This window comes from Taudactylus pleione, unplaced genomic scaffold (assembly GCF_031769625.1).
Source record: "Taudactylus pleione unplaced genomic scaffold, aTauple2 ptg000080l, whole genome shotgun sequence".
In the NCBI taxonomy this organism is placed as follows: domain Eukaryota; kingdom Metazoa; phylum Chordata; class Amphibia; order Anura; family Myobatrachidae; genus Taudactylus; species Taudactylus pleione.
The window spans coordinates 1,565,264-1,589,964 of NW_028284482.1; the positions used below are offsets into that span (position 1 = coordinate 1,565,264).

General features: G+C 42.7%; 1 protein-coding gene across 1 annotated transcript; it reads right to left on the reverse strand.

Moving 5' to 3' along the window:
* Positions 1 to 806: 806 nt before the first annotated feature.
* RBX1 (ring-box 1) lies at positions 807 to 24,288 on the reverse strand. The gene is made up of 5 exons (XM_088468105.1): positions 24,151 to 24,288; positions 19,266 to 19,344; positions 14,252 to 14,322; positions 3,182 to 3,267; positions 807 to 1,008 (listed from the first exon to the last, which is right to left on the reverse strand). The coding sequence occupies exons 1-5, from the start codon at positions 24,226 to 24,228 to the stop codon at positions 996 to 998; spliced, it is 327 nt and encodes a 108-aa protein (XP_088324231.1). The 5' UTR covers positions 24,229 to 24,288; the 3' UTR covers positions 807 to 995.
* Positions 24,289 to 24,701: the final 413 nt, after the last annotated feature.

A 24,701-nucleotide genomic window follows, 5' to 3' on the forward strand; every position in this document is an offset into this window, starting at 1 on the left:
TGAGACCGGAGGCACAGGACTGCATTTGAAATGCGCGGATCACCGCAAGCGGTGATCCGCGACCTTACCTGCTCCCCGTGGATCCGGCAGCAGTCCTGGGCGCCCACAGAGTCCGGCTAGTACAGACTCTGGGGTCCCGCTGAGATCCCCAGATCTGTACTGGCGTCTCAGCGCCAGCGGGGGTGACGGAGCGGCAGCTTAGACGTCCTATGGACAGTCCGACGCTGCCGCTCTGAAGAGTCCAAAGTCCATGGAAAAAACTTTGTCCCTAAAAAAATAAAATAAGCTTAGGGGCTGCTAATCAGCTCCCCCTGCGCCAACGGTGACCCGACTCCGGCCGGGCACCAACTTAAACTGAGGTGCCTCTGGCTTGGGGGTGGGGTTATAGGGAGAGTGGACCCAGTGCATCCTGGGAGCTAAAAGCTTTAACTGCGTGGTGCCCGGATTTGGTTCCCAACCTATACCCCAAGGTCAACCCTGTGGACCCCCTATGGACCCTGAAGTAGAAATGGGAGCCATCCCAGACAAGCAGGAGAGGTATGGTCTGGGGCAGTGGTGGTGAACCTTGGCAGTCCAGCTGCTGTGGGACTACATATCCCAGTATACACTGCCAGAGTTTTGCCACTAGGGAACGCTAAAACTGTGGCAGGGCATGCTGGGATATGTAGCCCCATAGCAGCATGCCAAAGTTCACTACCCACTGGGGGGTAGGAAAGGTAGTAAAAAAAAAAATTTATATATATATTTTTTTTTACTTTAAATGCAGGTCCATATTTTTCGCCAATTAAACTGTTTTTACAAAAGACTTTACAATTTTCAGGTTGTGTCTTTATTTGGATTGGAAAAAAGAAAATGAAAACCACTATAACAGAAAACATTGGAATAATATGGATAAAACAGAAGTAGTCATATAGTAAGCAGGAACTTGGCTGGTTTCTTCTTCAAGAAGCAGGTCCTGAACATAAATTAGTTTACGCACATGCCCAAGTCAGCCTCTAATGACCATACCTGCGGGGAAAAAAAAAAATTCAAATTGGCATTTCCGTTGAACAAGGTCACCACTTTCGAATAAGTTTTGAGGAAATATTCCCCATCATATAGACACTGAATTTAACAGCTCAAAGTTTCGCGTATAAGCGGTCTGCAGTGAACTGCATTTTTAGGAACACTAAAAGCAACAGAATTAAAAAAGGTAATAAAAACCCCACATAACATGTTGCAAGCTACTTGAAATCTGCAAAATACAGGTTAATATGCACCCAGAAACTAAAGAAAGATACATAAAGTTTTAGTGTCTTAGATAGATCGATCGATCTATAATCCATCATCGATACGTACAAGCATCGGCACTTGGAGACTGGTAGAAGTTTAAATAGTGTATTCACACATAATACAGTACCAACATTTCGTGACACAGCCGTCCCTTTGTTAAGGTGCAAAAAACAAACATTCGAAAGGGATCGGTATGGAATACCGCCGGACGCATGTAAGTGCCTAAACCTAACCCCCCCCCCCCTTCCCCACAGCCTAAACCCAAGTCTCCCAGGGGGCTGCTTAACCCTATGTCCCCCCCCCCCCCCCCCCCCCGAGATCCCCCCCAACCCCCAGGAGCCCCTAACCTAACCCTCCCCCCTCGCGGCTGTCCGTGCCCGGCTTACCTTCGATCACTGCGCTGGGCGTCGGGCTCCCTGCACAGGTAAAATTACAGGCGTTGGTATTTTGACGCCCGTCATTAGTCCCCTACCGAGATTAGACAGTCGGGAAGCCGGCAGTCGGCATTTCAACCGTTGGCTTCCGGACTGCATCCCATTTGAAATGTACATACCCAGATACAGCAGCACTGTATTGTGTGTGAATACAATATTTAAACTTCTACCAGTCTGAGTGCCGCTGCTTGTACGTATCGCTGGTTTGTGTAACTGGTTCCAGAGGTCACCGGAGCTTTAAAAAAAATAAATAAAACACACCACACACCTCTGTATGGGAGGAGTGCCGGTCTGTTTTTGGATGGGTAGAGATAGATAGATCCATCTCTGATATCCATTCCTACCACTCTTCTCTTTACTTATTACATATGTAGTTTATTTGGTCTGGAGCTCTTGGTGTCTGGTCCCATACATCAGACCAACATTCCTCCAACTAGTTGGTTGGAATGAAAATCCAGTAATGCATGGAAGCAAATGACAATTAGAGAAGCCCCTTGCTTTACTGAAGTTCCAACATATGTATGGGTCTTGGAGGGTACTCTACCACACAGTCCGACTACTCGCACTACTCTGCCCCCCCATGGTGGTTCTCTCAGACATAGATATGCTCTTGGTGGATCACTACTACTACCCCTGCCCTCTATGCCTCAGATCTTTTCAGTCTCTTGGTTGAACCACTGTGCGGTTTCTTGGAGACAGTTTCCCTTCCTGGTGTGTTGACTCACTTCTGATCACATTTCCCAAGCTATTTAGGAATTCCAGACTCAACTTCTCATGCCATTATTTGGGAGGCTCTGAAGGAGACGATTTGAGGTGCATTTACCCAGATATCTGCTTGGAGGGAAAAGTTGAGCTGGTTGAAATTACATTGTTTGAATCTCACACTGCCGGTCTGCCAAGTGTTACCAAAATTCTAGACAAAAGTTCCTTTGCCAATTCGACCTCCTTAAGAGCCAAATTAACCAACTCCCCTCCTCATACTCTGCGCTGACTTTAACACCGCTATTACGAATGGGGAGACAAGGCTGATTCCATACGAACACAAAAGCTTAGATCTAAACGCACCAGAAACCAGATTCTTTCCATTAAGGACTCAGAAACCTCACTTTAGGACCATCAGGCCACAGGGTCCGAGAGTTCTATGCCTCTCTCGACAACCTCCACAAGCAATCTTTAGATTCTCTAAGACGCCTTACTCTGTCTAAAGTTATCTCTGATATTATCCCTTTTTCGTCTGAAGGTTTGTCCTTCTGCCATTTGCAACCAGCCTCTTTGTGTTTATATAGTGCGGAAAAAAGAAAAAAAAAAAAAGACGACAAATTAATTCTGTACCTATGCTTTTTTTTTTTTTTTTTTTTTTTTAACAAACAAACGAAAATAAATCATATGCCGCCTTCTCCTGGCAGTATATGGCATCTACAATTAGTACTGAAAACATGCCAAACTATTAAAAAGAAGAACTATATCGTACATACTTTTGAAATTCCCACTCTCTATTATCCAGTGGACAAACTTGTCGAGTCTTCAACCAGCGAGAGATGCAATGGAAGTGGAATGCATGCTAGAAGACATAGAAGTACATGCACTTATTGCTGTATCCTTCCACACAGGTATACTGGCTTCAAAGTAATAGACAAACATTTGTCACTAAACCAGCTGCCATATACATTTTTATTCCAGATGATGGAGAAAAAAAAAAAACAATTTTTTCCCTTAACATTACAATGACTGGGTCATGGGAGACCCCATACCTACATGTGAACTCATTAAAAGTGCAGCCAGACTTGAACTCAAGATACATTTACTGTCATCAGGACTTTACAGTAGTACAGCTTTTTGTGGTGCCTTATAAATAAGGATAATAGTAAAAGTATATATTTTAGTCATAGGGGCATATCCAATTACAGGCAAGGTTATCCTCATATTTACACGAGCATCGGGATAGATAGAGGTCTATATCTATATATATATATATCTATATATCTATATATCTATATATATATATATATATATATTATGGATGGCACTCATATACTAAATACAAGCCTGGGTGCCCTCTGTGAAAGGTATAATTTCTTCCCAATGTATCCGCGGCACTCCAGGAGAACCACAAACAAACGTACAGGTGATATCAACGTTTCAATGCATCGTTTTCAAGATAACGATGCATTAAAGCATCGAAACGTTGACATTACCTGCACGTTTGTTTTTGGTTCTTCTGGAGTGCCGCTGAGACCTTTTGGATATATGATACATACATACATACAGTCAGGTGCATAAATATTGGGACATTGACAGAATTTTCATATTTTGGCCTCTATTCACCACCACAATGGCTTTGAAATGAAACAAACAAGATGTGCTTCAACTGCAGACTTTCAGATTTAATTTGAGGGTAATTACATCCAAATCAGGTGAACGGTGTAGGAATTACAACGGTTTCTATATGTGCCTCCCACTTTTTAAAGGGCCAAAAGTAATGGGACTATCAATTCAAAAGCTATTTCATGGACAGGTGTGGGCTATTCCCTCGTTATTTCATTATCAGTTAAGCAGGTAAAAGGTCTGGAGTTGATTCTAGGTGTGACATTTGCAATCAGTTTCTGTCACTATCAATGAAGCAAGCCATCATTAGGCTGAAAATCAAAACAAACCCATCCGAGAGATAGCAAAAACATTAGGTGTGGCCAAAATCAACTGTTTGGAACATTCTTAAAAAGAAAGAACGCACCGGAGAGCTCAGCAGCACCAAAAGATCCGGAAGACCATGGAAAACAACTGTGGTGGATGACAGAAGAATTATTTCCCAGCGTCTGGTGATGTCTATGCATTCCAGACTTCAGGACCATGCCGTCAAACCAAGTGAGGCAAATCGGGGTGACTGCAAGCACCCTGAAGTAACAGATCTGGATGCAGGGGCAGACAATACGGAACGTCTGCAAACATGTTCCGAAGAATTATGTACCAATGACGGCGCGGCCTGTCTGGAGCCACCAGAATGACCGGCTGTGCCACTGATCGAATCCGTTGAAGTACCCTTCTTGGTAACCTTAGCAGAGGAGGAAAGATGTATCCCAGCCGGAACAACCAAGGTGCTGTCATGGCATCCACCAGGGATGCCTGAGGATCTTGGGGCCAAGATCCTTACCTTGGAAGTTTACTGCTGAAATGGGAAGCCATTAGATTTATGTCTGGAGACCCCCATCTTGAATTATTTCCACAAACACTTCCTGGTGTAATTCCCATTCCCCTGGATGCACACTGTGACGACTTAAGAAGTCTGCCTCCCTGGAATGTAAATTGCCGAAATAGTGGGAACCCAACTTTCTGCCCAATGAAGGATGTAAAAAACCTCCCTCATTGCTCGCCAGCTGCATGTGCCACCATGCTCGTTTATATAAGCAACTGCCATGGCATTGCCTGATTGGATTCGCACTGGTAGGCTCCATAGATGGGATTGAGCCTGCCTTAATTCCAGCACATTGATGGAAAGAAGCTTTCTGGACGGACCAAAGACCCTGTAGGTACATGTCTAGAACCACCGCCCCCCAGATTCCTCCCCCCCCCCCTGGAATCTGTAGTGACAATGATCCAATTACTGACAATTGGCTACCCCTGTTCAGATTTGCATCCTGCAGCCACCATAGGAGTGACTGACTGGTCTGCAGAGATGATCTGAACATCTGCCTGTTTAATTGAGGGTCTGACTTTACCCATTGATGAAGCAATTGGTTTTGCAGTGGTCGGGCATGGAATCTGGCAAAAGGAACGGATTCGATTGAAGCCACCATTTATCCCCAGCAACTGCATCGCTCTGAGGACTGAGATATGAGGCATCTGTAAAATTATCCTTATTTTGGATTGAAGATCCTGAATCTTTGCCTGCGGAAGAAACACTAACACCGAGTGTCGAAGAGAAGACCCAAAAATACCATCCTCCGAAATGGAATTAAATTTGATTTTGGAAAATTGATGTTGTTGCAATAGGGCTGTTGAAGGTGCCCTTAGCAACAAATCATCCAGATAAGCCTACACATTGACCCCTCCACTCCTGAGTAGAGAGATGCGTGCCATTACCTTAGTAAAGACTCTGGGATCTAAGAAATAATTTTAACTAATTCTGGACCAAACAAAGAACCTCCTTCAAAAGGCAGCGCCTCTAAAGCATGCTTGGACCATGTCTGCCTTCCATGATTTAAACCAGAGAGAACATATGGTGGAAATGGCCAAAGCACAAATATGAGACTACCTGAATAAGGTCTATTAAAGCATCACCTATATAGGTCATAGCCTCTGAAATTTGATCAGCTAAAGAACTAGCTTCAGACAAAACCTCTGATTGAAACCCACCAATCATCTGGGCCATCCAGGAATTGATAGCCTATATCACCCAGGCGCTGGCCAGAACAGGCCACAGTGAGACCCATGACAAAGTGAATATAGACAAGTACAGCCTCATTCTTCTTATACATAGAATCTTTAGGTGTTACAGACTGTGTCGTGGGGACCAACCTAGCAATAGGAGCATCCACAGTGGGTAGAAATTCCCAAAGCTTGGTATTATCCTCTTCTGAAAAAGGATAAAGATACTTACATTTCTTTGGAATATGAAAATGTGGAATCAGGTTTTAACCAGGCTTCTTTTAATATTTCTCCAAAATGTGAAAATTCTTGATAAACAGATACACGTTGTTTCTTAGGTTTAAAGAAAGAAACTGAACTAGACACTTGAATAGCAGTTTCCTGTAGATGCAAAGTCTCCCGGACCGTATCTACCAGTATAGACACCCCTTAATAAGAAGGGGACTCGTCCTCCTAGTTTGAGATGTCTTTCCAGTCATAATCCAATTCTCCTTCTTCCTGGGAAGAGGAGGCTGAAGCCTCATCTCCTGGAAAACACATTGAGGACTGCCCTGAATGTCTCCAAGTGGCTGTGGCCCCTGCTGTTACCATTTTATTTAGGGACGTTGCCATCTCAGCGAGATATGGTCCCATATGCTGGGCCCATGTGGGTTCTACCGAGGGATCAGACAAACTAGGTTTGAGCACAGGGTAAAATAAATTGCCTGGAGAGTGACTTAATTCACCTTTGGCCTCAGCCATAGGTCTGGCCCAATCAGGCATCACTTCCTAACATCCCGGTAATGAATTTCCCTGTGAACAACCAACACAGAGCGACCCTGAGTCCATACAACCTTTTGGCCATTTTTTTTTTAATCACATTTTATACAAGTATAAACAGTGACGGATCCCTGTGTTTTTGGAAACCTGTCTGGCTTCTCCATACTGAGAGAGAAAGATAACTAACCAATACAGATCGTTACCTAAATTCCTCTGGAAATAAGTGTAGCACTGTTTGACTAGAAAAAAAAAAAAAAGACAAAAACCCAGAAGGTTTTTTTTTTCTCCCCCAAGAACAACCACTGCTTCTGAAATGACTGCAAAAGTGAGAAGGCTAATAAGACTCTAAATCACCTCTCTGTTTAAATGGCAAAAAAATAAAACCGGACTCATTGAAGTCCATATTCACTTTCACAAAAACCAAAAGGCAAACAAAAAATCTTCAGTAGAAAACAATGTATGTTACTGCCTGAATTCCTTAAGAAATAGTGCTGTGAAAGTTGCTTATATACACAATGTTATAAGACCACCATACATCACCAGATTAACTACCAAAAGTAATAATCCTAGTTTAACTGCTTATCTGAGGAGACAGTCATCCCCCTGTAATTTGCAGTGAGTCTTCGATATGGGAATCCAGCAGCGCTCAAACACCCGTTGTGAACTAAGAACTCCGTGAGCCTGCTGTCAATCAACTTGCATGGGGGTGTGACCAGCACACCGTCTGCGTCCTACTTCAATCAGGATGCCTGATGACGACATCATAGGCGTTCCCTAGCCGCCGGCGTCTCCCTCCAGAGATCCACAGACCTTGTGTACAGAGGCTCCTAGTGATGACGTCATAGGCAACAAGCCTGCATGTGATGCGCCGCATCATGGGAGCGTAGCCAACGAGCCGCCCTCTCCCAAAAAGCCAGCAGCATGCTCTTGTTCTGTAATCTCTCTTGGTCCAGCAGCCCTCTGGGGACTGGCGCATTGCTGCCAAATGAGTAGTAACATGCCCGGCAGCTCTGCTAAAGCGGCATGACGGGAAGCAGTAATACAGCAACAAGGTCTTTATATGAAAAATGTATCACACTTACTCTTTTGCTATCGGCCCCCTCAGATGTGTGCCTGGTATGGAGAGATTCCCAGGGACTATGTAGTTTGGCGACTCTCCCAGAGGCAGTCTTTACAGTGGGATATAGGGTTCACACAAACACTATTTCTACCTAACTCCCACTCTGCTAGTGCTTGCCACTTGTTGCCAGGGACTAAGAACCCAAAAACAGAAAAAAAATTTTTTTTTTAAATTAAAATAAATTAAACCTAACTAAAAAAAAAAGCTAGGACATAGCTAGTGCCTTACTCCAAGGTACTAAAACAAGACTGAGGTTCTAGTGTTACGGGAGGAGTTAGATAGGGGATTGGAGCCAGGTAATAGCATCCCCTAGATCACTGGTTCTCAAACTCTGTCCTCAGGACCCCAAACAGTGCATGTTTTTCAGGTCCCCTCACAGCATCACAAGTGACATAATTAGCTCCACTTGTGGATCTTTTAAAATGTGTCAGTGAGAAATGAATACACCTATGCCCCTGCTGGGTGACATGCAAAAACAGGATTTTGGTACTTACCATTAAATCCCTTTCTCCGATCAACAAGGGACACTGGAGTTTCAGTACAGTGGGGTGTAGATGTGGGATAACCGGGAGCTGGCACTTTAATAAATTTGAATAGTAGCTAGCTCCTCCCCCTCTATACCCCCTACAGGTCAGTCTAAATAAACTGTGCCCGAGGAAAACTGGAAATAGAATAACAGAGAAGAGAACTAGAACATACATAAACAAGCAACTATGGAAAACAAATCAAGCAGACCTTGAAGAAAAAAACTTACTGTCCAAACCTGGCAGAACAATAACAAATGCAGGTGGAACAGCGCTGGGTGGGTGTCCAGTGTCGCCTGTGGAATCGGAGAAAAGGATTTAACGGTAAGTACCAAAATCCTGTTTTCTCCTTCATCCACTAGGGGACACTGGAGTCTCAGTACAGTGGGGACGTCCCAGAGCTCACATTCCGGGCGGGAGAGCGCTGAGAACCCTGCAAAAACAGCAGGGCCATACTGTGAAGCAGAAACCGCAAAAGTGTAAAAACAGTAAAACTTTGTAAAAGTATGCCGGCCCGACCAAGAGGCCGCTCGACAAAGCAGGGTCAGGGAAACCACGCGGGCAGCCGTCCACGAAGGACCCACCGAGCACGTAGAGTGCACTGTGATTGAAGTAGGTGGTTGACAATCAGACTAATCCATCTGGCTGCATCAAAGCAGACAAATTCATCTAGAAATAGTAGCCTTAGAAGCCGGCCAGCCTGGCCACGCCATATCATATCGAACAAACAGCGTATCCGACTTTCGGAGGGATGCCGTCCTATCAACAAAAGTCCGAAGAGTTCGGACAACATCTAGGGATCTGTAAGCCAAAAAATCCTCTTTAAAACACTGGAACCACAATCGGTTGGTTGATGTGAAACGCAGACACTACCTTAGGCAAATAGGATAACTGCATACATAGCTCAGCCCTATCCTCATGAAAAAATGAGGTAAGGCGGACGACAAGAAAGTGCCCCTAGCTCAGACACACGCCTAGCAGAGGCGAGCGCCAACAGGGGAACCACTTTCCATGATAAAAATTTTAATTACACTGCTTGTAAAGGTTCCAATAGGGAAGATTGGAGAAAAGAGGGGACCAAATCAAAATTCCATGGGGCCGTAGGAGGTATAAACGGAGGTTGTAATCTGACAACCCCTTGTAGACAAGTCTGGACATCAGATAAGAATGCTAGTCGCTTTTGAAAGAAAAATCGACAAAGCAGATACTTGAACTCTTAAAGATCCCAGACGAAGACCTGCTGATAAACCAGCCTGTAGAAAAAGAAGCAGTCTGGCAAAGTTGAATTCTGACGGTGGCGCACACTTGCATTCACACCAAGCGACATATGCCTTCCATGTGCGATGATAGTGCTTAGAGGTAACTTCCTTTCTAGCCCTTCACATAGTAGGTATCACCCTGGAAGGGATACCCTTCTTTCTTAAGATAGCCCTTTCAACAGCCACACCGTCAAACGAAGCCGCTTTAGTCACTTTCCTGGCATGGTCAGGGCAGAGAAGGCAGTGCTATCAGCACTGTCCTTCCCTCACTCCAAATCAGCAGCCTCTCCCCAGTTTTTGAAAGCCCCACCCTCATGAATAAAGCAGAGCCCTGGCCATAATTATTTATTATGCACACACACACACATATTATACATATACACACACACACTATATTATGTAATAATAATTATTGGCAGCCCCCAACCGATGTTAAGGAAACCATCAGCAGCTGTGGTCACAATCGATGTTTCTATCGATGGCCAACACTACTATATACCATAAAAATTGCCATTTTTATGGTATACAGCGTTCAAAAAAATATATTTTTTTTGTACAAAATTGTGTTGTCTAAGTTTTAAAAAGCTGTTCCTGACCAAATTCAATCATAAAAAACAAAACAAAAAAAAACCCTACAATTTCGGAGCGGTGTTTGGAAAAAAGAATTCGTCAGTTAAGTGGTTAAGTCCTGATAAATAAACCGGGGTCGTCTACCAGTAGAAGACGTAGGTTGGAATACCACACCCGTCTGGGCCAGTCTGGAGCCACCAACAGAACCTTTACCCCTTCTTGTTGATTCTTTGCAGAAGACTAGGAAGGAGTGGGAGTGGTGGAAGCAGGTAGACAAACTGAAACAGCCAAGGAGTTGTTAGAGCATCCACCGCCACTGCCTGTGGACCTCTAGTCCTGGAGCAGTAACGTGCCAGTTGATGGTTCAGTCTCAACGCCATAAGATCTACCTGAGGGAAACCCCAACGCTGAATCAGTTGTTGGAAAACCAGCGGATTGAGCATCCACTCTCCCGGATGAATGTCCTGTCGACTGAGGTAATCGACCTCCCAATTTTCTACCCCTGGTCTGAAAATTGCTAATATTGCTACTGCATATTCCTCTGCCCAGAGAAGAATGCGGCTTACCTTCCTAATGGTGGACCGACTCTTGGTACCGCCCTGTTTGTTGATGTACGCCACAGCCATGGCGCTGTCGGATTGCACTCTGATGGCCTGGCCCTTCAACAGAGGATGTGCCACCTGAAGAGAATAAAACACGGCCCTTAGCTCCATAATGTTTATGGGCAGTACGGCCTCCAGCAGAGTCCAGCGGCCCTGAAAGTGTCTTCCCTGAGTCACTGCTCCCCATTCTCAGACTGGTGTCTGTGGTGAGGAGAATCCATTCCCACAATGCAAACCTCTTGCCTGCCAATAGGTGAGAGGAATTCAGCCACCAAAGGAGAGATGTCCGAGTCCTGGGTGACAGTTGAACTTGCTGGTGAAGGAAGAGATGGGACCCTGACCACTGAGAGAGGAGGTCCAGTTGGAATGGACGGGCATGGAACCTCCCATATTGGATGTACTCGAAAGACGCAACCATCTTTCCCAGAAGGTGAATACACAGGTGCACTGACACCCTGCGATGTCGCAGTATCAAATCGCACCACGTGTTGGATGGAGGTGACTTTTTCCTGCAGAAGACATACCCTTCTGCTCCACAGTGTCCAAAATCATCCCTAGGAAAGGCAGACGATGTGTAGGCTGCAGATTAGATTTTTGGTAATTCAGGATCCATCCGTGTTGCAACAGCAGACTCTGTGTTACCCCGATGTCCTGCAGTAATTGACAGACTGATGGAGCCTTGAGGAGTAGGTCGTCCAAGTAAGGGACGATAGTAAGCCCTTGGATCCAAAGAATGGCCATCATTACTGCCATGACCTTTGTGAACACTCTTGGTGCTGATGAAAGACAGAAAAGTAAGGCCTGGAATTGAAAAAGAGAGGCCCGCACTGCGAACCGTAGGAATGCCTGATGAGGCCAAATGGGAATGTGGAGATAAGTATCCTTTATGTCTAAGGATACGAGAAACTCGCCCCTCTCTAGCCCTGCAATGACGGATTGCAGGGACTCCATCTTGAACATCCGCAAATAAGGATTGAGATGTTTCAAGTTCAGAATGGGTCTCACCGAGCTGTCTGGCTTGGGAACCTCAAACCAGCTGGAATAAAAAGCTTGACCCTGCTGGTGGATAGGAACATGCAGTATTAATCGAGAAGACAGCTTTTGTATTGCCTCCTGTATAACAACCCGTTTGTCCGCAGATGCCGGCAAACCGGTTGTGAAAAAACGAGGAGGAGGTTGGATCTGAAAATCCAGCTTCAATCCCTGAATAATGATGTCCCGGACCCACGCGTCCTGGCAAAACTTGATCCAAACTTCCTTGAAGTTGCAAAGGCGAGCTCCCACCCTGGGGTCCCCAGGAGAGAAGGGAGTGCGTCATGCTGGAGGCTTAACTGAAGCCTTATCCTGCTGGGAGGAGGATGCAGTGGCTCTACCCCTGCCTCTGGGACCACGGGAGATAGCGGGAGCGCCTCTGCAACGGCCCCTGAATCTCCCTGGAATACGAAAGGACGGTCTGGCAAAGGGTTTCCTGGGAGGAGGAGGAGCAGATGGGAGATAAGTGGACTTACCACCTGTGGCTTGAGATATCCACTTATCCAGTTCCGTTCCAAACAGAGCTTCTCCTGTGAATGGAAGCGCTTCCACGGCTCTCTTGGATTCCGCATCCGCCTGCCATTGTCGCAGCCACAGGGCTCTGCGGGCTGAGACAGCCAAGGCCGAGGATCTAGAGCAGCGATTCCCAACCTCGGTCCTCAAGTCACACTAACAGTCCTGGTTTTGGTGATATCCCTGCTAAAGCACAGATGGTCTAATCAAAATAGCTGAGGTACTAATTAAGTTGCTTGTGCTCAAGTATAGCCATCCTTAAAACCTGGACTGTTAGTGTGCCTTGAGGACCATGGTTGGGGCATAACCCTTGTGAGCCCTTCTACAGACCTGGCTAAAGACTGCGCAAAGTCTGGTTCAGAGAGGGCAGACCTTTGAGATCTTTCAACCTCTCTCACCCTGCGTGAAGCTTCTAGCTCTGCAGACATTTGAGACATGACTGGTGTAATTTGATCAGTCCATGAATTTTGTGTTGATGCTGCAGTCTGTGTCTCTGAAACACACTTCTGACACAACAGGCAACTGGATGATAGTCCCTGTGTAAACTTCTCTGCACAATTCTTACAGGAGAAATTTTTTTGTGCAGCCTTAGACCCCTTAGATGACATTCTACCACTTCACTGTACACAGCACACAAGAGAAAAAAAGTGAGACAGACAAACAAACACACACACAGAGACTGTTTGAAGAAGAGATAGGGGCATAGAGGGAGATTATGCTACCAACCACGCCCAACCAGCTCTGCTTCAGAGACCAGTGCTATTAACACAATATAATTGTGTCAGCAGCCTGTGTTTGTAAAATGGCCACCAGCCTCTTTCTGGAAGCGCTGGGCTGCTGGGAGGCAGAAGCAGAACTGTGTATTATGCTCCGCCCCCTCCATTCTTGCTGCTTAGTGCTTTTAATGCCCGCCTGTCATTTCCTCCTGGTCACCCTGCTACTCAGAGTGCCAGGAGTCACTAACCTGCTGCCAAATGCTGCCGGCGGCGGGCTTGCTAATGGGGGAGCGCGACGAACGCCACGAGTCTAGCTACCGCCCAGAGACAGTGGTCTCTGTAGCTGAAGACCCCAGCACGCGCTGCAAGCAGCGGTGGTTAGGTCTCTCGGCAGCTCCAACGAAGCAGACAGGCAGGGGCAGTGAGCTGCCTGTCTGATCCTCATGCTGATCGAGGAGCCATTGATTTTTAGCAGGGAGCTCTTGTATGTGACCAGCTCCCTTGGCACAAAATTTAGACTGACCTGTAGGGGGGTTATAGAGAGGGAGGAGCTAGCTACTATTCAATTTTATTAAAGTGCCAGCTCCCGGTTATCCCACTGTACTGAGACTCCAGTGTCCCCTAATGAATGAAGGAGAAACATGAACTGTGTGGGGTCCTGAGGACAGAGTTTGAGAACCACTGTCCTAGATGGATGAAAAAGGAATACCCATCATAGTGCATATTACAGATAACCAATATCTCTACACTTTAACTGTGTCATATAAACACACTATTAATAAACCTGATGTACCCAGATTACCATCTGGTTTATATTTTTTGGTGTATAAGGTCATATTACACTATGAGCACATCTTTATCCTGATTTTTCTGTTATATTAATTGAGTCCAGCTGCTGAAGGAATTTCAAAAACTGTTGCCAATTTGAGCATCTAAGATTTATATGTGTACTTTGGTATTGATCGTCCCACCAGGACAAACATACACCTCTAAAGAAACTGGCTAAATGACTACATTTTTTGAAAATAATTGTCCTTTTTGTCGAATGTAAGTTGGAAAAAGTGTTAGGGTATAGTTAAGGTACTTACATTACACACTCCCCATGCCACTGTACATTCCTCTGAAGTAGCAGATGCTTGGTTAGCTTGACATTCTATACCTAAATTAAGAAAAATAAGAAGTGCTTTTACTATTCTTATAACTATAGCTTAAGTAAAAAGTATATTACATTGCCTTGTAACAGTGTTGATATTGGTCTATATTACAAAGCATTAAACAGAAATTAAATTACAAAGCATTGGTCTATATTACAAAGCACTGTAGATGGTGTCTAACTTACACCTTTGCTCAGTGAGAGATACTTTGAACAACGTGAAAGAACAGGTGTCCTCTATCTGATAACATGCTAGGGGGCATATGTATCAAAACTTGATGTGCAGGCTGTGTTTAAGAAATTATAGTTTGGATCTGATTGGCTGGTGATATATATTTCACAAATTCTCTCTCACATCAAGCTTTGATACATATGCCCCTAAATGTAAGGCCAAAAGTAAGAAAGATCTCTGCGCTAATTGTATTGCAAAAGGATTGATATAAATGAACTGACAATCACCACACCATTGAATAAAATATATATCTTTACTAATAATATAACAATTTCAAATTGACCGGTCAAAAATATAGCATATTAAAAATAACACCACACTGATTCAATTGTTTAAATGCAATATCACAAAAATCAATATATGTTACTGAGAGGTGAATCGAAAAAAAAAAAAAAGAAAAAAGATAAAAACATTATATATACAGTGCCTTGCAAAAGTATTCACCCCCTTGTTTTTTACCTTTTTTGTTACATTATAACCTGTAATTTTTAGTTTTTTTAATCTGAATTTTATGTGATGGATCTGCACAAAATAGTCTAATTTGGTAAAGTGAAACAAGAAATAAATATTAATATAAATTCTGAAAATTGGCATGTGCATATGTAATCAACCCCTTTGCTATGAAGCCCCACAAATGTTCTGGTTCAACCAATTATCTTCAGAAGTCACAATTAGTGAAAATGAAGCCCACCTGAGGTGAAATCTAAGTGTCACATGATCTGTCAGTATAAACACCCCTTTTCTGAAAGGCCCCAGAGGCTGCAACACCACTAAGCAAAAGGCATCACACCATGAAGACCAAGGAGCTCTCCAAACAAGCCAGGGACAAAGTTGTTGAGAAGTACATTAAAAAAAAAAAAAAGGATCCAAATCCCCCGGAGCACCATCAAATCCATCATCATCAAATGGAAAGAACATAGTACCACAACAAACCTGCCAAGAGAGGGCCGCCCACCAAAACTCACAGACCAAGCAGGGAGGGCATTAATCAGAGAGGCAGCACAGAGTCCAAAGGTAACCCTGAAGGAGCTGCAGAGTTCCACAGCAGAGACTGGTGTATCTGTGCATGTGACCACAATAAGCCGTACACTTCATAGAGCTGGGCTTTATGGAAGAGTGGCCAGAAAAAAAGCCATTACTTAGTGATAAAAATAAGAAGACATGAGGAGTTTGCCAAAAGGCATGTGGGCGACTCCCCAAATGTATGAACTTTTCGGCCACCAAGGAAAAATCTATGTCTGGCGCAAACCCAACACATCCCATCACCCTAAGAACACCATCCCCACAGTGAAACATGGTGGTGGCAGCATCATGCTGTGGGGATGTTTTTCAGCAGCAGGGACTGGGAAACTGATTCGAGTTGAGGGAAAGATGGATGGTGCTAAATACAGGGATATTCTTGAGAAAAACCTGTTTCAGTCTGCCTGTGATTTGAGACTGGGACGTAAACGCACCTTCCAGCAGGACAATAACCTGAAGCATACTGCTCAAGCAACACTTGAGTGGTTTAAGGGGAAACATTTAAATGTGTTGGAATGGCCTAGTCAAATCCCAGATCTCAATCCAATTGAGAATCTGTGGTCAGACTTGAAGATTGCTGTTCACAAATGGAAACCATCCAACATGAAGGAGCTGGAGCAGTTTTGCCTTGAGGAATGGGCAAAAATCCCAGGGGCAAGATGTGGCAAGCTCATAGAGACTTATCCAAAGCGACTTGCAACTGTAATTGCAGCAAAAGGTGGCTCGTCAAAGTACTGACTTTAGGGGGGTGAATAGTTATGCACGCTGAAGTTTTGTTATGTTGTCCTAAATGTTGTTTGATTCACAATATTAAAAAAAAACAACTTCACAGTTGTAGGCATGTTCTGTGAATGAAATTATGCACACCTTCAAACAATCCATGTTATGAGGCAAAAAAAAACATGAAAAATGCAAAGGGGGTGAATACTTTTGCAAGGCACTGTAGATGGTGTCTAAATATAAGCATCTCTCATAGATAGTGTCTATATGAAAAATAAAAAAAAACATCCAGTTCATAGGGATAATGATCTGATAAATTTCACACTGAGCACGTGTTCCTGATACAGTCAACTCACCAAAGCGCTGGCCGTGTATTGAATCAGACAGCCGGCTCCATGCAGTTGAAAATCCTGGAGAACGTCTAATTTACAGCTCCTGGACACTCTGGGACTCATCCTAATTCATTGTTGCCGTTCAGCAGCTGGGATACGGCACCAAGCGACTGCGGAGGACATTAGCTGGCAGTCGGAGTGGAGGCTGGAATTGAGAGCGGCTGGAGTATCATCAAGGTGAGCCGCTTACACATTGTCTCTCCGTGGATTCAGCCTCCTCTGACATTTACCCTCTCTCACTTACCTGGATATGGACATCATTCCATCTGCCCATATGGAGCTGTAAATTAGACGTTCTCCAGGATTTTCAACTGCACGGAGCCGGCTGTCTGATTCAATACACGGCCAGCGCTTTGGTGAGATCACTGTATCAGGAACACACGTTCAGTGTGAAATTTATCAGATCATTATCCCTGTGAACTGGATGTTATTTTTATTTTTCATATTGAGACTATCTATGAGAGATGCTTATAATTAGACACCATCTATATATTATATGTTTACATTTTTTGGGGATTCACCTCTCAGTAACCTTTTGATTTTTGTGATATTGCATTTAAACAATTGAATCAGTGTGTTATTGATATTTTTAATATGCTATATTTTTGACTGGTCAATTTGAAATTGTTATATTATTAGTAAAGATATATATTTTATTCAATGGTGTGGTGATTGTCAGTTCATTTATATCAATCCTTTTGTAATACAATTAGCACAGAGAGCTTTTTTTATTATTCAATGCAACTGATCTTCAGGTGTTCATTTGTGTTACCACTAGCACAAGTTGTCTTTGCTGCTGTATTATTATTTTAATTATCACATTGTTATTTAACATTGAGATATCACATTTAGTTTAGTTCAATTAGCGCTGGATTGTTTCTTCTTGTTCTGCCTAAATGTAAGGCACCTCCAAAGATTTATAGGTATGGCAACCAAAAGTACTAGTAAGTTACCTACAAAATATAATTTGTTAATATATGAAAGATGGTCACATTTCTGTGGAGGATACAGCAGAGCCTCTGATTAGCCATCTCTTTCTGCTAACTTTTGGGGTCTAAAGGAAGAAATTCAATTGTTTTATTGCAGCTCCCGTCTTTATATTTAATTGTTGTACAGCTGGGCACGAATGCTAGAAAGGCAACTGTAGCTGGAGCTTGAAGCTGTGCAATGAAATGGCAATAAGAGGCTCTGCAGTGGCACTCCACTTGATCTCATCAAGGACACAATGGAAGGTACCAGCGGCGGGTGTAAAATAAACAAGTTAGATTATTCTTTTATAACAGTGCATCAACAGGAAAATTTTTGTTAGAGCCAGCATTTCTGCTTGCCCCCTCCTGAGGAGGAGAGCAGAAATGTGCGAAAAGTCTGATTTGGGCGCTTTAACCAAGACTTGACAGGTTTAGCAGTTTTACATGGCTAAACCCGGTCTAATTGGGTGTGCTAAGTGCAATGAGTAATGGAGGCCCCCCCAAAAATATAGATTGCAACATTGGGCGGCTATAAATTAGTGCGCCTTAAACAATTGAATAGCCCGCTTAGTGTTTTATGTTCATAACATAATTATTCCTACAGATGTGTCCTTGCTCATCTAGCCTCAAAACGCCATGTAGGGCGATATGCCTGGTGTGAGAAAGTCGCCAGGTCTCGTGCAACTCTGCTAGCATCAGGCATAATTTTTTGTTGGAAATGCGTCTAAGTCACAATGTGATGCGACTAGGACGCACCAGTAGACTGCCGATTAAGTTTGTGTGTGACACTTGTACATCTGTGTGTAACAAAGACTGAAAACGGAACTTGGCGTGGAAAACATCTGCAGCTGTTGCATCGTAGAACTTCACTTGCGATTGAGAGACTCCGTTGTACACAGATATACACGTGTCACATTTCACATTAATCAGCACAGTTTCCTGGGGTATCCAAGTCGCATGACATTGCAACTTAAGAGACATTTTCAGGGGAAAAAAAAAAAAAAGATGCCCGGCACTAGCAGAGTCTCAAGGGACCAGGCGCGCCTGTTTGGTGCAACTGCAGCAAAGACATCTGTATATATTTAAATTTCTGCAAGTAGCCACAAAAGTTTTAAAAGTGACTTAAATATTTTTATGGGAGCTGTGAGGAGAATGGATGAGGACTGAAGTTGGCACGGCATGTTTAATACAAAGCAAAAATATTAAAAGGACAAAAACCAGTATCTATGGCAAAATAAACGACTAGTCAGTGTCCGCTAGTAAACTCTCAAAATTGAATTCGTAATTCCTGAGTGACAACTCTGCCCACTAATGAACTAACAAAACACAGTCCATGCAAATCTTGCCTGTATACTTTTTTTTTTGCAATTATTCCCATTAACAGTAACTTCTGGTGCCTGTCATCTCCTGCTTAGAATCTGTGGCCACAGCATCGCCTGAAAGAGAGTAAACTCTCAGAGGTAACAACTACAAATAATTCAGCTCTATAGAAAAGGTTTATGGAAAATTCCCTTGCTAGCAAATTGACGGGGATGAGGACCATCTGTTAAGGCCAGATAGCAGGTCAATATTTTTATACTGTGTTAGGCAAAACAATGCTTCACAGTTGTCACTTACATAAGTCCATGATGTGGTTTCTGCAGATAGCACAGTTATCAACCACAATGTCCCAGGCCCAGAGAGCAACTGCATTCCACTGTGTGAAGAGAAGGGGGGAAAGGGGAAAAAAAAAAAAAAAAAAAAAAAAAAAAAAAAAAAAAGAGTGTCAAGCATTGAAATAAGGTTTAACTTAGCCAAAACATGGCAAAAAAAGTTTAGTGGCTACATTCACAAGTTTCTTTAACATGTGATAAAACTAGTAGATCAAAGGTTCCCAAACTCCACTGTTGCAGTCCAGGTTTTAAGGCTATCCATGCTTGAGCGCAGGTAAATTAATTAGTACCTCAGTCAATTTGATTTACCCAACTGGACTCATGGATACTACTGCCTTTTGATAAAACCCCCGTGAGAGGGGAGAAACATGTTAAGGGAGACTAATATACACCGATTATGGCAGCCTTCAATTTTTATTGCCTCAAATGTTAAATACTTTATTCTGCACTTTATCCGGCTGTGGACTCAGAGTGGTAACTACTTTAATCTAAAAAGAAATAACTGGCGTAATATGGAGAGATGCGAGACCTATGTACGAACTGTGGGAGCAATAAGCAGAGTGGGACCTAGCGGCTGTGTCATCAACAAGTGGACCTGTGATCAACAAACACAGATTGCCCTTACCCAGGAGACGGCGGTGAATGCGGCCAGGTAAAAGCCAACACTACCCCAAAGGCACGGTCTGGAGCGGCTGAACGGAGACTGTATTTGGAGTGAAACCTGGCCGGCAGCCACTGGAGAGAAACTGTGTTACACAAACGAGCAGCACGCTGATATATGGTAACAAATGCTATATGCTTTATATCCCACACAGTGGACTGGTGATTGTATCTCAATTGTGACTATTGGCTGTTTTTACTACTATATTTATATGTGCACATGAGGCTGCAATTATAGGCTGAACATTTCTACTACATTTTTACTGAATGTTATTAAGTGTGTTCTAAATGTATCTTTTTATTGAATTTGCAGATGAATTGATACTGTGAGAAATAAATTGATTCCCAAAAGCTGTTAAAAGTAAACCTTAGTGTGTTTACACCTGCGCAGACACATTTCTATATTTTTGCTAATTAGGACTTTCTTCGGGCTGCATCCACTCTATGGAATGCCTTGCCACACACACACACAATAAGACTTTCCTCTAGTCTCCAATCCTTCAAGCGTTCCCTAAAAACTCATCTCTTCTGGAATCTAATGAGCTTGCCTGAACCGCCCACATAACCTTCATAGTTCCCATGTCTAATTACATCCCCTTTCACAATCCACACAACCTAACACTTTGGGCAAAATTTACTAAGCGGCGGGTTCTAAACCCCGGCGGTTTGGTGGCAGGTTCTATTCTGTTCTAAACCCCAGGGGGTTTGGTGACAGTTTTGCAACGGTTTCTAAATGACAGTCCTGTTCTATTCTAAAATGTGTTTTGACGGTGGTTTTGTAGCTGTTTTGGTCTTAGAAAACTGCAGATAGCAAAACAGCCACCAAACTGCCGTGGTTTAGAACCCACCACTTAGTAAATTTTACCCATTGTCGTTCTTTCACATCCTCCTGACATTTGGCCGACACTCCTGTGTGACTGAATCATGCGGCCCACCTAGAAACTCTGCCTTCTGGCTGGACCAAATTGCAATATATAGCAGCTATCCTTGTGTATCAATGCACATTTCCCTATAGAGTGTAAGCTTGCGAGCAGGGCCTTCCTACCTATATATCTGTCTGTTATTACCCAGTTTTGTTCTATTAATGTTTCCAATTGTAAAGCACAACGGAATATGCTGCTCTATATAAGAAACTGTTAATAAATGTAAAATAGAGGGTTTAGACAGAATCCCTCACGTGTCAGCTGCAAGTAATCACACAGGGCAGCTTTTATCTATAAAGCGCAGCTATTGCTTTATTTATGGATATCCTTAAAACCTGGACTGTAATGGCAGAGTTTAGGAACCCCTGATCTACTAATATTTTTACATTTCAAAGAAACTTGAGAATATAGCCACTAAACTTTTTTGCCATGTTTGTATTAACTAAAGTAATAAAATGTACTACTACTTGGCACTAACTTTGGAGTCATTTCTCTATTCAAGACAATGAATGCAACCAACAATGGCTTAAAACTTTGAGTGACCTTATTCTGCTTTAGCAAATCAGTAGACAGAGCACACCAGATTAAGAGGTGACTAAAGTTCAGATATTGGAATACAGGTGCTTGAACCACAAGATCAACAGCATAAGGTCAGAGGCTCAATGCAGCATTAAATAACAATTTAAAGCATTTTAATAGGTGGGAGGTAGAAAAATAAATCAGCATGTTTTCAGTTATACAGTTGATACCATTAAAATGCTTCAAGCTGCTTTCCAACCACTTACCTGGCGTGGTCGCATAGGATGCAACCACATCCACTCAGGATCCCAGCAGTCAGAATCCTGATGCCAGCATCCTTACAGGGTTAGGATACCGGACACCCAGGGTTGGAAAAAAAAACAGGTTTAAAGAAAAAAAACCCCACCAGGTTTTTTTAAAAGTTTAAACCTTTTTTTTGCATTAATGTTTAAATTAAAACATTTTTTTTTATTTTGCTGTGTATTAGAAACCTTGATCAATCACGTTTTAATGCTTTCTAACATTAACAAACCAAAGTTATTAGGGTTTGATTGGTTTTATTGAAAGACGTCAAATCCTATTTTAGACTAAACATAATTAAAACATGCAAAAGCATTTTTCAGAGAAAAAAAAAAAAAATAGTTAAGCATTAGAACTGGAAATGTCACTGTCATTAAACATTTTGAATAAAAACACTAGTTTAGAGACATTTTCAGTTCCTTCCCAGTCTGGTTCAAAGCTTTGAGGGATATTCAATATGAAACGTTAACTTCACTGTCGAAGTTAACGTTTCATATCGGAGTTTTTACCTTAGTTAAAGTATCGGGCGCGCTCCTGCTTATACCCGTTTTTAATATAAAATCAACGAAAACTGGAAACTCTGAAGTTGGATTTGCGTAAAGTTACGAATTTTTCCTTAAAAAAATTGTAAGACCCCCTAAAGTAGTAAAAACATGGGGGATCACTATGGGTACCCCCGTTTTAGCCTTTAATTGAAAGTCGGGGATTTAAATAGCAGCAGCAGGTGTTTTTTTCCCCGACATTGAAGAAGTGATGCAGAAGAGCACTTAGGTTATTTTTTTCGTTTTTTTAAGTGGTCCCATCAAATTTGGGGTACATGAAAATGGGTACTAGCATATTTTTATGTCCCTAAAGTAAGTTTTTAAAAATTCTGCATTTGTGCACTTGCCGCTATAAATCTATTCTAGAGAACACCTGCCGCATACTTGCAGAATAGCCCTGAACCTATTTCCCTATTGTTAAACAATTTTTTCCCATTTTTTTTCACCCCAATTTTTTTATTAATTTTTTGGGGTGTCCCTATTTTTTTTAACAGTTCTTTTTTAAATGTCATTCCCAGGGGTGCAGGCTATTTTTTTTAAGCCTGCACCCCTAAACCCCAATTCTGCACTTTTTTTCGACACCTATTCAATGGTGAAAACTTATCCCCGTTTTTTTATCAAAGACTTTCCAAAACTGCAATAAGTCTTTGAAATTAAATACGGTGTAAAAGTAAAACCTGCGATAATGACGTCATACCTCCGATATTAACGCAAAAACGATGTTATCGCACCCATATTGAATACCCGTTTGAATGAACTAAACTGAAAGAAGAAAAAAATTCCTTTCTACACTAGCGATGCTTGAGCAGTCAGAAGTTGACTGAAGGTTTTGAATTGAAATACAAAGTTAAACATGGAGATTAAAACATTTGGTGTATTGCCTGTTTTATGTGTTGGGGTTTACTCTTTAAGATTGAGAATGTTAACTGTATTCTTTTTTTTTTTCTGCCCTATGGGATTGATGGGGGAGAAGTCTTAGCGTAATGCAAGGCAGAATTAGCACCTCTCTTATCTGGTTCATCCTCCCTATATCTTTGTAGTGTGTGAGATTTACTGCATTGGTTCAGTTTACTCAGATAAAGACCACAAGCAACAAGAATGTGGAATAATACCAGTCACAGCATTCTGCCTGTAGGCACAACATAATAAAAAAAAATGTAAACCATGACTTAAAACCAGCCAACCCTGCCGACACCTGTTAGTAAGTAGCCTATCCCTACACCTAACCGAACCCCCCCCCCCCCCTGCAGCCTGACCTTAAGACTCCTCCCACACAGCCTAACCTCACCCTAGTGTCTGTGACCACAAACATCACTCCTCAAATTGCACCGCAGAATGTGTTTCTATTCGCAATTATGCATGCGGTGTTAACAAACACTGCTATGTATGCAATAAGTGGCAAGATGTATTGCATTCAATATGCAATGCATGATACATCCCACCCCCAGAAACATGCAGATGCGTTATGTGAGTATAGAACATGCGCAGTTTGCTAATATTCACAAGATACTGTGAACATACAGTGTCGCGAGCAACTGAGAGTCAGTGAGTAATGAGTACATGTGAGGTTTAACCAGCACACAGTAGTTAACTAACTTGGTCCCTGGTGATTAGTCCATCTTGTCCAACCATTTTCTTTTCACAAGTTAGCAGCTCATTGCTATACATATATAGATATATTCGCGTAACTAGCGGCATTTGACACTGTCACTAGGTCATTTGAAACATGGGGCAAATCGGTGAAAGCGCCACTGCCTAATCACATGTCCGGCCATGATTGGTTTTGGAAGTTGTCAGTCACACAACAGAGCGAATACGCGTGCCATAGTAACAACACTGACGAACATTTCCTACTCAGGGACATTAAACTGGAACAATATATCAGTGTTACCCAGGTGCCACCTACCTTCTTCACCTCGAACCGCTTCTTACCGGCGCTGTTGTTGGCTCCACTCGGAACATCTACATCCATTGCAGCAGCCATTTTGAATGATAATACATTACGGTTCTATATCGCGCATGCGTCAGTCAGAGGCCCACCGTCATAGTCATGTGACCATTTCTTAAAGGCGCTGGCCGGGGGCGTTCACTGGCTTTGCTCGGGTCCAAAACTGAGAACAAGGAAGTAGATGCTCCTCATAATCAAATGAACAAAAAAAAAAAAAAAAACCACAAACAAGACCTGTATGTTATGATTTTAAAATCTTGAGACGTCGGTTTTATTTAAATAAAACTATAATAAAAAAAATTAGAAATACAGTATACAAGAATCACACTATTCCTAATCCCATTGATCTTGTATAGTTATGTGAATCCAATAGTCCTGACCTGAAATGATTGGAAATTAATCTTACTTTGCATGGGCAGTCATAGGTTTGATTCCATTAATATTGGTAAATAAATGCACAGTACCACTTGTTCTGGAATCTGATTGAAACTTATATTTAGGCTGAATAA